Below are 16,127 nucleotides of genomic sequence, written 5' to 3'. Positions count from 1 at the left end.
CAGTCCTGCCAGTTTAACCCACTGCACCACTGGGGGCTCCAGCACATATGTGCATCTACACTATAAAATGAATGCAGTTTGCCACCACTCACACAGCATTGGCTCAATGCTATGATTTCTTTGGAGTTGTAGTTTTACTAGGTCTGGAGCCTTTTCTGCCCAAAAGTATTGGTGCTTCACTACAAATCCCAAGATTCCATTACACTAAGCCATGGCAGTTAACGTGGCCTCAAACTGCATTCATTCTACAGTGTAGATGCACGCCAGGCCCGTAGCCAGGATTTCGTTTCGGGGGGGGGGGGGGGGCTGAATATTTTTCAGGGGGGGTTCGGGGGGGCTGGGTTTTGAGGGGGGGGCTGAATTTTTTTCGGGGGGGGTTCGGGGAGGCTGAGTTTTGGGGGGGGCTGAGTCTGAGTGAAAGAGGGTCTACCCTAGCAAACCTTTTGTATCGTTACCCCAATACCCCCATGCATATGTTATATATTGAGTATGATGATCAGATCATGATATGAATAAACATAACAGTTTAAATAATGCACCAGTAAGGCCTTTTCGCAAACCACCATGAGAATTTCGGGGGGGGGGGGGGGCTGAAGTCCCCCGAGCCCCCCCCCCCCCGGCTACATGCCTGATGCACGCCAAAGCCCCTTCCTCAACTATTCCTGGACTCAAACTATAGAATCAGAGAAACTCCTCCTTCGATGGCAATAGGTGACATAAAGTGCACCTTTGATCCAGAGGTTAAAAAAACAAGCCCTCGGCCAGGCAGCCTTCCCAATGCTTAGCCATGCCATCCCTCTAATTATTTAAATAAATGATGCATTGTTTCCTAATTGGTATTTGGCCCCCTTTCATACTGACCTGTCTGCCAGATGAGAAGAGCGGTTTAATGCTGTTTGTCCATTTAACAAATAGATTCCGTGATGTGGCAGAACTCCACTCAGCATCCAGCATCATAAAAAGCAAACAGACTTGGGATGGGATAAAATAACGGACAGCAATGATAGGCCCTTTCCCCTAAATCTAAAGGGGAGGGAGCTCCATGGGTAGCTCGGTATCTCTTCTTTTTGCTGGACAAACTGGAACAAGAGACACATATGACATTTATTCATTGTCCAATCTTCATTCCCTTTTAGGAAGTTAAATGCGCTCCCTACAAATTGACTCCACTTTAGGATTTTCTTGGCAAAGGCTGCATCCACACTGTAGAACTGATGTAGTTTGGTCCTACTTTAATGCTTCAGGATCCCGGGAGTTGTAGTTTTACAAGATCTTTAGTCTCCTCTGCCAAAGAGGGCTGGGCCTCCCCAAACTACAAATACCAGAATTCCATAGCATTGAGCCATGACAGTTCAAGTAGAGTCAAACTGAGCTAATTCTACAGGAATAATAATAATAATAATAATAATAATAATAATAATGACAAGAAGAAGGAGAAGGAGAAGGAGAAGGAGAAGAAGAAGAAGAAGAAGAAGAAGAAGAAGAAGACTGGCACAAGCCAGTAAAGGTGGTCCCAGTGGTGATCGGCACACTGGGTACAGTGCCTAAAGACCTTGGCCTGCACTTAAACACAATCGGCACTGACAAAATTACCATCTGCCAGCTGCAGAAGGCCACCTTACTGGGATCTGCACGCATTATTCGCCGATACATCACACAGTCCTAGATACTGGTCAAAGGACATTTAATCAACTACCAAACTCACAAATTTTGTATTTTGTCTGTTTGTTTGCTTTGTTCTGTTAGAAATGTAATATAATTTGACTGGTTGCCCTGACACGACAAATAAAAGACTTGGGAAGTGTTCGACGTGTGATCCAATTCAACAGCCAGCAGAGAGTCTGCTGTGGACTCATCTTGTTGTGTTTCAAATAATAATAATAATAATAATAATAATAATAATAATAATAATAAATTTTATTTTTAATAGAATTCAAGTACAAGCAAGGCACTTTAAAAGGTACAAGCATAAATTCACAGAAAAATACATGACATTTTATGTGGTTCCAACAGCTATTCAGACTTCCTGCTCCCTGCCCTCATTTGGTTGAAAGGAGAGGCAGGCTAGGATCTGTGCTGGGCTTGGCCTGAGGTTCACCTGACATCTTAGCCTGCAGGAGGATTCCTGAGGTGGGAAGAAAGAGCTGGTGATTGTACCGTTTGGAGACCAAATCCGTTGCAGACATCCCCTAAGAGGGCACAAACTTGTGTACCATGTACCATGGTGTACCATGCAGCTGTGGACAAGTCTACATAGGGACCACCAAACGCAGCAGTATTGCCCAAACACAAATCAAGGAACATGAAAGGCACTGCAGACTACTTCAACCAGAGAAGTCAGCCATAGCAGAGCACCTGATGAACCAACCTGGACACAGCATTTTATTTGAGAACATAGAAATGCTGGACCACTCTCACAACCACCATGTCAGACTACACAGAGAAGCCATTGAAATACACAAGCATGTGGACAATTTCAACAGAAAGGAGGAAACCATGACAATGAACAAAATCTGGCTACCAGTATTACAAAACTAAAATTGCAATAGCACAACAACAGAGAGGAAGCAGGCAGGGACATCTAATTACCTCTCAACAAAAGATTGCTCCAGGCACAGTCAGCCCATTGTATGCTAATCAAGGTGGTCAGTTGAAACATTCACACCTGGCTCCAGCAGACAAGAGTCCTTTGCCCCACCCTGGTCATTCCACAGATATATAAACCCTTTTTCCTACTTCCAACAGACCTCACTAACTCTGAGGATGCTTGCCATAGATGCAGGCGAAACGTCAGGAGAGAATGCCTCTAGAACATGGACATACAGCCCAAAAAAAAAAACCTACAACAACCGAGTGATTCCAGCCATGAAAGCCTTCGACAATAAACTTTATTATTATTATTATTATTAACTCCCAGCATCCTCAGCCATGGGCTAAGCTGGGTGGGACTGATGGGAGTTGTAGTCCTTCCTATTTTAATGACAAATCCTGCCATTATCCCCATTCATTATCAAATGGCTGTTGGGAGTTGCAAACTGCTACAATTGAGGATGATGGGAGCTGTAGTCCAGCAGAGTAACTTTCCCAAGAACTACTTTCATTTCCTTTTAAAAGACAACAGTCACAAAAAGTTTCACCCACACTCTGCTCACTCCCTCCATTTTTGAAAAAAAAAGGGGGGGGTGAGAAAAGAGGAAGTCCCGCCTCTCCTTCTATGAAGACTGACAGCGTCTGGAAGAGGCTGCGACTAATCAGAAGAACGGGTAGGCGTGGCGAATGCTGCAAAGTGGGCGCGGCGAAATAAGGAGAAGAAGATAATGATAAGAGGCTGCAGCCAATAGAAAGAGCCGATGGGAAAGGGGAGCGGAGCCGTAAAGAAGCGAGGCGTCGGCGATGGGAGGCTGCGACCAATCAGAAGACTCCCAGGGAGGAGCGGGCGGAGTTATGTAGATGAGCAAGGGGGAGGAGGGGAAGTGGCCAATGGGAATAGCCGAAAGGAAGGGCTGGGCGTGGCTAAGAACAACGGGGAAGAGTGAGTGAGGGGCCCTATTTCGAAGCGTCAGGTTCCATGGCAGCCGGTTACCCGTATGGACAGGTAAGCCAGCAAATGAGAGGGGGGGCCTAGAAACCGCTCTGGCCAACGGAAGTTGGGTGGGAGGCTCCCCTTGTTGCCATGGGGATGGAGTTCCTGGTGAAGGCGTTGCCCCGGAGACAGCACCGGTTTGGGGATGAAGAGAGGAAGTGGAGGGGTTCCAGGAAGTGAGGGTCCAGGGCTGGGAAAAGGGAGGCCGCCTCCAAACAAGAAGAGAGTTTTGAGCTTGGAGTGACATCAAATAGAGTAGGAAACAACGTCATATCCGGGAGTGGGGTGTGGAATGACGTCATGCTTAGGCTCTGGGAAAGTTTGCATCAGGACAAAGGAAAAGGAGTTTGGGTTACTGCAGTGGTTCTCAACCTTCCTAATGCCTTAATATAGTTCCTCATGTTGTGGTGATCCCCAACCATAAAATTATTTGTGTTGCTACTTCATAACTATAATTTTGCTACTGTTCTGAATCGTGATAGAAATATCTGATATGCAGGATGTATTTCCACTCACTGGGCCAAATTTGGCACAAATACCCAATACACCCACATTTGAATACTGGTGGAGGTGTGGAGGGGATTGATTTTTTCATACTGCTTGGATTTATAGTTCACCTACAATCAAAGAGCATTCTGAACATTACCAACGATGGAATTGAGCCAAACTTGGCACACAGAACTCCCGCGTCCAACAGAAAATACTGGAAGGGTTTGGTGGGCATTGATCTTGAGTTTTTTAGTTGTAGTGTAGTATAGTGTAGTGTAGGTGCAAAGATCACTGCAGATGCAGACTGTGGCCAGGAAATCAGAAGACGCTTATTTCTCGGGAGGAGAGCAATGTCCAATCTCGATAAAATAGTAAAGAGTAGAGATATCACACTGGCAACAAAGATCCGCATAGTCAAAGCCATGGTATTCCATGTAGAGAGCGGATGTGAGAGCTGGACCTTAGGGAAGGCTGAGCTCATTGGAGGGAAGGATATTAGAGGCAAAGATGAAGTACTTTGGCCACATCATGAGAAGAAAGGAAAGCTTAGAGGAGACAATGATGCTGGGGAAAATGGAAGGAAAAAGGAAGAGGGGCCGACCAAGGGCAAGATGGATGGATGGCATCCTTGAAGTGACTGGACTGACCTTGAAGGAGCTGGGGGTGGTGACGGTCAACAGGGAGCTCTGGCGTGGGCTGGTCCATGAGGTCATGAAGAGTCAGAGATGACTGAACGAATGAACAACAACAAACACTACACCTATAACCAGAGAACACTGTGGACTCAAACAATGATGGATCTAGACCAAACTTGGCACGAATCCCGAATATGCCCAAATGTGAACGCTGCTGGAGTTTGGGAAAATAGATCTTGACATTTGGATGTTGTAGTTCCTGGGATGTATAGTTCACCTACAATCAAATTACATTCTGAACCCCACCAACAACTGAATTGGGCCAAACTTCACAAAGAATCCCCATGACCAACAGAAAATACTGCATTGTCTGATGGTCTTTGGTGACCCCTCTGACACCCCCTCACAACCCCCTCAGGGGTCCCGACCCCCAGGTTGAGAAATACTGGGTTACTGTGAGTTTTCCGGGCTGTATGGGCATGGTTTTTTTGTTTGTTTTTTTATTTATTTACGACATTTATATGCCACTCTTCTCACCCCAAAGGGGACTCAGAGCATCTTACAAAATATATACATACAATATATATTATTAGCATAGTACAATATCAGTATTAAATATTACTGTATTGTATTATATCATATTGTAATATTAGTAATATTACATGTAATATAAATATATAATTATAATATATTATTAGTAGTATTATATTGCATTACATTATATTATAAATATATGTATATATATATATTACATTATATTATGTTATATTATATTATTAACATAGCACAGGAGACAAGGTGGTTCCCTCTCTCTTCACTCTGTCCCAGAGCCGCAGTTGGTGCTGGGGGGAGGTGTCCCCAACTGATGACATATGCAGGAGACAAGATGGAACTGTCCCCTGGCCCTCTCTCTCTTCACTCTGGCCCAGAGTGGCAGTTGGCATGTTCCAGAAGCATTCTCTCCTGTCCTTTTTCCCACATCTATGGCAGGCATCCTTAGAGTTTGTGAGGTCTGTTGGAAACTAGGCAAGTCGGGTTTTTATACCTATGGAATGAAGTCCAGGGTGAGAGAAAGAACTCTTGTCTGTTTGAGGCAAATGTGAATGTTGCAACAGTAATAACAATAGTAATAATAATCATAATAACAACCCTCTCAAATTGCACAATTTTTGGTATTAGCTCAGATTTAACTACAAAAAATCCCAGGTCCAGAACTCCTGAGATAGGAGCTTGGATTAGATTACCCTTGTCTCCTTTCTAGCATTTACCCTTCAGCAATTGTCTACAGTAAACTTTTCTGATCAAAGGTGTTTGGGGGAACTTACTTATGTCATAGAGGAAGGCTCTAGGATATTTGGGCAATGATGCTGCCACTGGTCCTACCTGTTAAACCAGTCAACAACCGTGGTTCTCTTGGCTTTGGGAACACAATGGTAACCGTATGCACGAGGTTTTTTCCAGTAGTTTCTGCCGCATTCACAATGTTGATTCTTTCCGCTCTGCTTCTGAGGTCAAAACCTTTGTGTGTGCTGTTGACTTTAGTATATGTACCTATGGAAGTCACACTGCTTCTTTGTCTCCAACAAAATGCCACTTGCAACTTCACAACAACCCTGTAAGATTAGATCAAAAGTACATCTACATTGTAGAATTGATGTAGTTTGACACCATTTTAACTGCTATGGCTCAATGCTACGGAGTTGTAATTTCATGACTTTTTTTAGCCTTCTCTGCCAAAGAGGGCTGGTACCTCACTAAGCTACAAACCCCATGAAGCCACAGCATCGAACCATGACAGTTAGAGTAGTGTCAAACTGCATTAATTTACAGTATAGATGCACCCTGAGTGCGAGTATGACACAACCAGCACAGTTTTCACCTTCACCACATCCCTATGAGATGGGCTAGGCCTAGAAGGAGCACGACATGCCAAAATCATAACAACTGTATTTCTTCCATTCTGAGACATACTATTTTCCCTTAAATAAACATATCTAAAAATGGAGTACATCTTCATATCGTAGATGTATATCATGTATTTTTGTTGGTATTGAAATTATGATATGCCTTACAATTTGTGCCGTCTTACAATTGAAGAAATTAATAGTGTATTCAACAACAATAATTATAATATAATAACCACAATGACATGCATGCAGACCAACAAGCCACTGTACTTCACAGATCGTGCATGCCACAATTAGTGCTCCCACTGTATATTGTAACCCAGTATTTTTCATAAGTGAGAAGCTGGTCAAGGATTACTCTGGGTCTTCCAAACATACAAGCCATGCATTCTATTGCTAATACTTGGTCTACATTCACCAATGAAATCTAGAAATTCAGAGTTATGTTGATTGTGCGATTGTCCTGTCCGTGCGTTCATACCTCTTTTTGTCTTCTTTAGGGTTTTCCTGGATCACCAGGACAAGCCCCAGGGGCTCCACAAGGGGGTTATCATGGAGTCCAGTATGGAGGTGGGGGGCCTCCCGGGGGGGCTTATGGTGGCTCGGCCCCCGGGGCTCCCTATGGGTCACCAGCTGGTGGGGGACCTTATGGCCAACCTCCCTCTGGCCCTCCTGGCGGCATGTATGGAGGAGGCACAGCCCCAGGAGGACCCTACGGACAGCCCTCTGCAAACCCATACGGCGCCCCTCAACCTGGACCATATGGGGCAGGAGGTCCTGGAGGTGAGAGGCCATGTTCCTCTTTTCATTTGAAGTATGTTTGTCAGCTGCAGGCCTTTGTTGTCCCAAAAAGCAGCCCACTACCTCAATAAGTTATTGTCGCACCTTACCCAGTCAAATTTTAACTTGTGAATATTAACCTGCATTTTATTGGTCAATTTTAAGCTGTGTGTATTTGTTAGATGAATTTTAATATTGCTTTGTTTCACTCCGCTGTTTTAATCAGGTTGTACCTGCCTCAAGCTGTAAGGAGAGGAGGGTAATAAATGAATTATTATTATTACAGCTTCTGAAAAGTTACAAGATCTATAGGTTGTATAGATGAAATGAAGGATTGTCTTTATTTTCCTTGTCCATTGCACTCCTCACAGTCTAATAACAACAACAACAACTCTAGCACAAGTCAGTAAAGGTGGTCCCAGTGGTGATCAGCACACTGGGTGCAGTGCTTAAAGACCTTGGCCTGCACTTAAAAACAATCTGCACTGACAAAATTACCATCTGTCAGCTGCAAAAGGCCACCCTACTCAGAACTGCACACATTATTCATCGATAAATCACACAGTCCTAGACACTTGGGAAGTGTCCAACATGTGATCAAATACAAAAGCCAGCATAGTGATCTTGTTTGCTGTGTACTAATCTTGTTATGTATCAAATAGTAATGATGACAACAACAAGAACTCACCTCTCCTTGTGGTCCTTGTGGGGCACCGCAGAATTAAAATACCTCCAAATACTAGACCTTGGCTAGCTTTCAAAACAAATCTGTAACTCATCCTGGTCATTAGCAGCAGATGTCTTGTAAATGTGATATACTGTATCAGTGTCTATTAGCCATTAGCTTTAACAAGCAGCGCCTCGAATATACTCACATTTCCCATTAGCTATTTATACCTTTGTTAAAGGTGCACAACATTACAACTATTGGTGAATAAAAGAACACTTGGTAGCAAACTAAGCATGATGTAACAATATGATATCGCAGCATAAATGTATAAAACATGGCAGGTTCTAATCATAGGATCCCGACAGTGTTAAATGCTAGTAAAATATCTAATATCCTAAGTAAGGTCCATCTGATTTTATATCTGTGGACCATCCTTTCTCCATTTAGAGTCCACATAAGGACTAGAATCAATAAAACACTATACATGCATAAGGTTCTTGTGGGTTTTTTCGGGCTATAGGGCCATGTTCTAGAGGCATTTCTCCTGACGTTTCGCCTGCATCTATGGCAAGCATCCTCAGAGGTAGTGAGGTCTGTTGGAATTAGGACAATGGGTTTATATATCTGTGGAATGGCTGGGGTGGGGCAAGGAGCTCTTCCCTGCTGGAGCTAGGTGTGAATGTTTCAACTGATCACCTTCATTAGCATTTGAAGGCCTGGCTGAGCCTGGGAAAATCCCCTGTTGAGAGGTGTTAACGGGGGATTTTCCCAGGCTCAGCCAGGCCTTCAAATGCTAATGAAGGTGATCAGTTGAAACATTCACACCTAGCTCCAGCAGGGAAGAGCTCCTTGCCCCACCCCTGCCATTCCACAGATATATAAACCCATTGTCCTAATTCCAACAGACCTCACTATCTCTGAGGATGCTTGCCATAGATGCAGGCGAAACGTCAGGAGAAATGCCTCTAGAACATGGCCCTATAGCTCGAAAAAACCCACAAGAACCTAGTGATTTCAGCCATGAAAGCCTTTAACAATACATATACATGCATAGTGCATATATGCGGACTCCCCACCAGGCAGTGATAAGAGGTAACACCTTAGCTGTGCTCCTACATGGCAGAACGTAATAGTTCCAGAAGTGGAGCTACACTATATCTCTCCCCAACCACCAATCGTATTGCTTAGCAGTAATAGCCATTTAATGGCTTGTGGAGAGTGGAGGCACCAGAGATATATTTGGCTATATGTTGTAGTCAGACAACATTGCATCATCCATCAACATCTTCTGAAGACCCACAGTGGATCTCAGCTGGTGATGTCATCAGCCTGCATCTGACTCTAGGGACACGTTTCTCCAATGGATACCAAACAGTATTGGTGAGGATTTAAATGGCTAAACAGTAAGTCCAAGATGGACATTGGTCATTGCAGAAGAACAAAGGGAACACCAATCGCAAAACGTAAACAAAAGAGGCATCTTGGTGTGAGTTAGACATATGTATGTGTATGTCACTAGACCTTGGAGGCTAGTAATGGTTTGTGGGGCTGCATTTTGGAGCCTTGAGAAACTTGGTTGCATTTTGCAATCATCCTCTCTCTTAGAGGCATTTCATCTCCAGAAAGACTGGGTTTTGCTAGAGTTCCCAATGCTCATTCTGTGCTACCTGTAATCTGCTTCCTGGACCCAAGTCATCAGTCTTGGGCATTCATCACTTAAAGGGCCTCTCCGCCTGCATCTGGAGTCCTTGACACCTACAGGAGGGTTGGCAAGGAGATTGCTAATTGAATTATTCATCTCCATTAAGAGTGACGTTCTGGACGCCATCCCTCTTGCGTTATTTAAGGTTCCAAGGTGGTATCCGAGGAGCGCTGAACCTGCCGTCCTGAGTGCAGGACATAAAACTTTATGACTGTGCATCTGTCTCCTGTAACAGGCAAACACTTGATTCTTGCTGAAACAACACAACACCACCTTTGCAACACCTTTTGCTATCTTCAAAACACTTTGGGGTATATTTAATTGCATTTGATGTTATGGATAGCTTAAGGTTGCTCTCTATCTCTTTTGGTATGTTTTGTTTGTATTGGGTTTGTTTGATTTGTCACAATCATGGAGAAAGGTGTGGTATAAATGGAGAGGATGAGAATAATAGTGATGGTGGTAATGAGGGACAACACAAGGTTTGCTGTCTCCCCTTGCAGGGAACGCACCCCCTGGTGTGGACCCCGAAGCCTTCGCTTGGTTCCAGAGCGTGGACACGGACCACAGCGGTTACATCTCAGCCAAAGAGCTCCGGCAGGCCCTTGTCAACTCCAACTGGTCTGCTTTCAACGAGGAAACTTGCTTGATGATGATGAGTGAGTTCACAATGAGAGGATTCAGGTCTTAAGATAGTAACACATGCACTGGAGACATCACGGTTGGACGTCTGTAATGTGCAATACATTGGGCTGTCAGTATAATGTTTGTTAGACGGCTTGAAGTGGCATTGCATTACTCCCATTGGTCTCCATTTGGTTCTGTTTTGGGAGATTGTGATTGTTCTTTATGGACAGAAAAGTTTAAAAGAGTGTTTTTAAGTATGCCAGAGTGGCCAAGCCTATTTTTATGTCAAAAAAGCAGGAGGGGTTTTTTGCTACATTATTTGGTGCCTCGGGAATGGACCTTCCACCAGGATCTGATGTGACCCTTACAATTCCCATTCCTATTGTAGGTTCCTATTGTAAGTAGAGTAAAATAAAAATGTTATATTAATAACAAATAGAGTAAAATAATAAATGTAATTATAACAATAGGAGCCCCCGGTGGCACAGTGAGTTAAATTGCTGAGCTGCTGAACTTGTGACCGAAAGGTAGGCGGGTTGAATCCGGGGAACGGGGTGAGCTCCCGCTGCTAGCCCCAGCTTCTGCCAACCTAGCAGTTCAAAAACATGCAAATGTGAGTAGATCAATAGGTATCACTTCAGCAGGAAGGTAACAGCACTCCATGCTGTCACAATGGCCACATAACCTTGGAGGCGTCTACAGAGAAATCCAGCTCTTTGGCTTAGAAATGGATACGAGCACCAACCCCCAGTCAGACTTGACTAGACTTAATGTCAAGGGGAAAGCTTTACCTTATTTAATTATAACAGTAATAAAAAGAGTAAAAATAATAAAAGTAGCAATAATCATAAATAGAGTAAAATAATAAATGTAATCAAATAATAACAGAGTACAGTAATAAATAGGAGCTCCCAGTGGCGTAGTGGCTTAAAGTGCTGAGCTGCTGAACTTGCTGACTGAAAGATCACAGGTTTGAATCCGGGGAGCGGTGTGAGCTCCCGCTGTTAGCCCCAGCTTCTGCCAACCTAGCACTTTGAAAACATGCAAAATGTGAGTAGAGCAATAGGTACCGCTCCATGCTGGCCACATGACCTAGGAGGCGTCTATGGACAACACCGGCTCTTCGGCTTGGAAATGGAGATGAGCACCAACCTCCAGAGTTGGATAGGACTGGACTTAATTTCAGAGGAAAACCTTTACCTACCAAAATAATAAATGACTCGAGTATAATCCGAGGGGAACCTTTTCAGCTTAAAGAAAGGGCTGAAATTTTTGCTTATACTCAAGTATATGCGGTAGATGTAATAGAGCTGACAGAGTTATATTTTTATGATACTGTATGAATGACATTGGGGGTGGGGGCATGTATTGATCTGGGATTTATAATAATTAGTTAAATAAATAAATGGGGACGGACTGTTTATTCTGCCGTGTAGATGTGCCTAAACAGAGTACACTTGAAAGCCCATAATTGAAATTCCATTTTGGTTTTGAATGCACAGGATAGCTTTGAGCAAATGGCTGCTTTTTCTGTCCTCTCCATTCTTCCCCCAGATTTATTACGTAGAAACAATGCTGACCCCCTTGGGAGGACTGCCCCGTAATCTATGCACAGCGCATTGAACAATTTGAAAAGAGCTGACTAAATGCTCAGGGTGATTATTGCAGTCTATTTGTGGCTGAGGCTCATGTGCTGTCACGCTTGCCTTCCTCGAACGGGACTGTATATCGCATTTTCCCTTCCCATAAAAACAGAATGGGGGAGATGCTCACTGCTTTGTCTTCTGTCTCTGCAGCTGGTCGCACAAGACAGAAACAGTCAATGCAAGATTATTTTTTTAATGCTCTAACAATAATTCAGTCTAAAAAGTCATGTTCTGCTGTTAAGTTGTGGCATGGCTCCTTGGGGAGGATTTGCCAACTGCAAAATGGCCCCCAAGGACATCTTTGCAACATGTTATTGCTGTCAGAATGTGGCATGAAAATATGCAATGAAGAAGAACTTCCTGGGCTGGAGACACAGACTTCCATGTTTGAGAGTATCGAAAGGTATTTTTAAAACCTTTGGTGTAGGACGTTTTGGCTCCTCCATTGGCCAAATGGATTTTGAAACACTCCCAAACCTTCCAACCCTAATAAGCCAGGGGATGACTTCCATTATCTGCCTCTTCCTGACATTCCCTTTCCTTCCTTTTCTTGGCAGACATGTTTGATAAAACCAAGTCTGGGCGCATAGATCTCTATGGCTTTTCGGCCCTATGGCGCTTCATCCAGCAATGGCGGAACCTTTTCCAGCAGTATGACTGCGACCGGTCCGGATGCATTAATTACAATGAGTTGCATCAAGGTGAGACAACAGCAGAGGGAGAGAGGGGGTCTTTGGTCCTTCAAGTGAACAGACTAAGCAACAAATCCTTCAGATGATGGTTTTCAGACCAAGAGGCAACTCCAAGATAATCCTGACTATTTTCTTGTTCCATCTGTGGTTGGTAGAAACCCAAAATTTCATCTTTCCAATCTTAAATTTGTACATCAGCGTTATCCAAACATCCATCAACTGTTATGGGACTTGATTGACTCCCTTAATGCAATGGTTCCCAAATTTTTATGTTAGTCGAATTAGCTAGAGCTCCGTGGTCCTCTTTTGAAGGGTCAAAGTTTTGGAATTGCTCCCATAAAGCGTTAGGAGAAGGATGAAATAAAGACTAGTGAATTGGAACCCAGAGGGCAACTTGAAGTTATGTGCTCGATCGACTGGCGGGTATAGATGCCGACTCGTAATTCCTATGATAGTCGCCTCTCTCCCACAGCTTCATTTCCTGAAACCTTGCTGAGATCTCCAGTTCCTGGGCAGGGAGCCCTCCTCCTCCTCCTCACTGGAGCCCGCGACCTAGGAGAAGGAGGGGCGGCTCTTCTGCCCATGGATGAGGATGAGGTTGCTGCGGTTGCTGCTGCGCCCCAGGGCGAGGGGCTCCAGAACCCCTTCCGGGGAGCGGGACCATGGCGGGGGCAGTGCCCGGGTCCTGCTGCGAGGAGGGCAGGTAGAGGCCCCGGACTCTGGCCCTGGCGCACCCGGACATGGCGGACCCTCCCAGGCCAGGCCAAGAAGGAGGAGGGGAAGCGATGCTGCTGCTGCTGCTGCTCCCCTACAGAGAGAGAGAGAGAGAGAGAGAGAGAACCTGCCTGGACTTTGAGAGTTCCTGCCAATAACCTTAGGCTGGTTCTCTCCCTCTCTCTCTCTCTCTCTCTCTCTCTCTCTCTCTCTCTCTCTCTCTCTCTGTAGGGGAGCAGCAGCAGCAGCCCTTCCCCTCCTCCTTCTTGGCCTGGCCTGGGAGGGTCCACCATGTCCGAGCGCGCCATGGCCAGAGTCCTGGGCCTCTACCTGCCCTCCTCGCAGCAGGACCCGGGCGCTGAACCAGTGAGACAAACCAAAAGGCCACTTCCTTAGAATACTTGAGTTATAGAACTGAAGGGACTACAACTTGGAAATAATAATCATCATCATCAACTTTATTTATATCCTGCCCCATCTCCCAGAGGATACTCGGAGTAGCTTACTGCAATGTGAATAATACAACAGTAAACAATAATACAACAAATAACCAATTTAAATTAAATCAACAAAAGTAATGAACAATATTGATAAAAGTAAACCAATGAAACAGTGAAAGAATGTAGATTCTTTGGGCTTGATGGCTGAATGCGGAGACTGTTCTAGGAGTGGCCTCAGCTTGGGGACTGGTTAAAATGATTAATAACATATTTCATTGTATAATAGTCACATTTTATCCCTTTTTATAGAAAAAGTGGGGTGCGACTATTATGCAATGAAAAGAAATCTGCCTTTGATTCTTCAGTTTCTGTTTTTCAAAATTTATGAACTGCTTTACCTCCATGACAGGCGGAGGAATGATCCAGCCTCAAACAAATAACTCAATTTCTGTTTATTATTTAAATTGCCTTGCCTAGGAGGAAAGAGGAGGAAAGATTCCCCTTTCCTCCTTTTTTTCTCCAAATGCAAGGTAGTTTACAAGATCGGAAATTAATCTCTTTGGGAAAAGGGAAGAATGGAGCACCAGATACGCGAGTTCCATAGCTTTAAAACTGCCTTGCCTTCAAAGAAAGGAAAGGGGAATCAGCCCCAAATGTTCCTGCGACTATTATGTGAGGAACACAAAAATACCAATTTTACCTTCCCCAAAAAATAGGAGTGTGATTTTTACACAGTGGTGACTATCTCAGACCTCTCCTGAGAAAAAATCTGCAACAGGAATTGTGGAAGGGGGAATGCAGGTACATGGAAATGTGTAATTATGTGTCTCTGAAGTGTTTGAACCCCCAGCTCTGGTTGTATTGGTATCACATTTGGGTGAGCACATAGACCATAAATAGTTTTCACTCATGTTTATGTGACTCTCCTTTTCCTTTTTATCTTCTCTCTATGTTGCCTTTCCACCAGCTCTGTCCCAAATGGGGTACAACCTAAGCCCCCAGTTTTCCCAGCTGCTCATCTCCCGTTATTCTCCAAAGGCCAACAACCCCGGCATCCAGCTGGACCGCTTCATCCAGATCTGCACGCTGCTCCAGTCAATGACCGAAGCTTTCCGGGAGAAGGATACCAGCATGACAGGCAGCGCCCGGCTCAACTATGAGGACTTCCTCATGATGTCGGCCACTCGCATACTGTGAGGTCTTCCTTTCTGGGAGAACAAAAGCAAGCGATGTTGGTCCTGATGGAGACTTTGCAAGAAAATAGCCAGAAGAAAGAGCCACTGAAGAGAAACCTTAGAGGACATCTGTACTATGAAGGAAAATGATTTTATGTATGGTGGATACCCTGGGATGGGTTCTTTGTATGATTGATTTCAAAAAAATCCATTAGCTGTTCAAGGGCAGGCAACAAATACTAAGGCAGCCGATGAATGTCATGGCCTTGGACAATGGCCACCACAACTCTTTCCATTCAGGAGTTTCTTCCATTGCCTCTCAGTAAGAAGTATCTCCATCCTACATTTTAGGATTATGCTTTAGCTTTGGATATGGTTGCCATATAATTGGAAGACGCTTCTTGCTCCTGAGTTTTCCAGCTTCAGTTTGCCATGAGTCTGGACATCCATTCCAAGTTCAGCTCCCTCCTCTTTGCCATTCGATGAGAAGAACATGAGCCAAGATCTTTTGCCAATGGCTACTTTAGCTGCTTTTTCTTTCCAATTGTCAACATTTTGCTTGTGAGTTTTGTAGGGGCCAAAGTCTTGAGTGCTGATGTGCCAGTATCAACACACACACACCTATTGAAATGCTTCAATAAAGGACCCAAAGAACTGAGAATTGTTTTTTTCCCTCTTTGTTATGTATGTGATAACACATATACTGGGTTATAATGTCATTTCCTAATTGGTTCTATCATTAAAAACATGAAAAAATTTATTAAACATCCTGCAGTACAGGACCTCACCATCCCTTTCTCCTTGTCTTAACACAGTGTTTCTCAACCTGGGGGTTGGGACCCCTGGGGGGAGGGTCATGAGAGGGTTTCAGAAGGGTCACCAAAACCATCAGAAAACATATTTCCGATGGTCTTAGGAACCCCTTTAGCAGAGGAGGCTCTCCACCTGTCCTTCTCTTCCTTTTTGGAAACAGACGGCAAATCCTCCCACCAAAAGCTCTCCTCTGTTGTGATTGGCTGGCCTCTCAACCAAGGGGAGGACTGTTTCTGAGACTCGTGCAGGCGTGC

General features: G+C 44.3%; 1 protein-coding gene across 1 annotated transcript; it reads left to right on the top strand.

Moving 5' to 3' along the window:
- Nucleotides 1-3,467: 3,467 nt before the first annotated feature.
- Nucleotides 3,468-15,847, top strand: PEF1 (penta-EF-hand domain containing 1). The gene is made up of 5 exons (XM_060784166.2): nucleotides 3,468-3,595; nucleotides 7,115-7,397; nucleotides 10,270-10,425; nucleotides 12,597-12,740; nucleotides 14,853-15,847. The coding sequence occupies exons 1-5, from the start codon at nucleotides 3,569-3,571 to the stop codon at nucleotides 15,080-15,082; spliced, it is 840 nt and encodes a 279-aa protein (XP_060640149.2). The 5' UTR covers nucleotides 3,468-3,568; the 3' UTR covers nucleotides 15,083-15,847.
- The last annotated feature ends 280 nt before the right edge of the window (nucleotides 15,848-16,127 follow it).

The sequence above is a fragment of the Anolis sagrei genome, chromosome X (genome assembly GCF_037176765.1).
Source record: "Anolis sagrei isolate rAnoSag1 chromosome X, rAnoSag1.mat, whole genome shotgun sequence".
Taxonomy (NCBI): Eukaryota; Metazoa; Chordata; class Lepidosauria; order Squamata; family Dactyloidae; genus Anolis; species Anolis sagrei.
This window is presented reverse-complemented; position numbering and strand designations above follow the sequence as displayed.

Excerpts from the sequence above, each read along its gene's own strand:
- PEF1 (XM_060784166.2), top strand. The coding sequence starts at position 3,569 with ATGGCAGCCGGTTACCCGTATGGACAG. Across the intron at positions 7,398-10,269 it reads TGGGGCAGGAGGTCCTGGAG|GGAACGCACCCCCTGGTGTG; the intron begins GTGAGAGGCCAT and ends CTCCCCTTGCAG. Across the intron at positions 12,741-14,852 it reads TTACAATGAGTTGCATCAAG|CTCTGTCCCAAATGGGGTAC; the intron begins GTGAGACAACAG and ends CCTTTCCACCAG.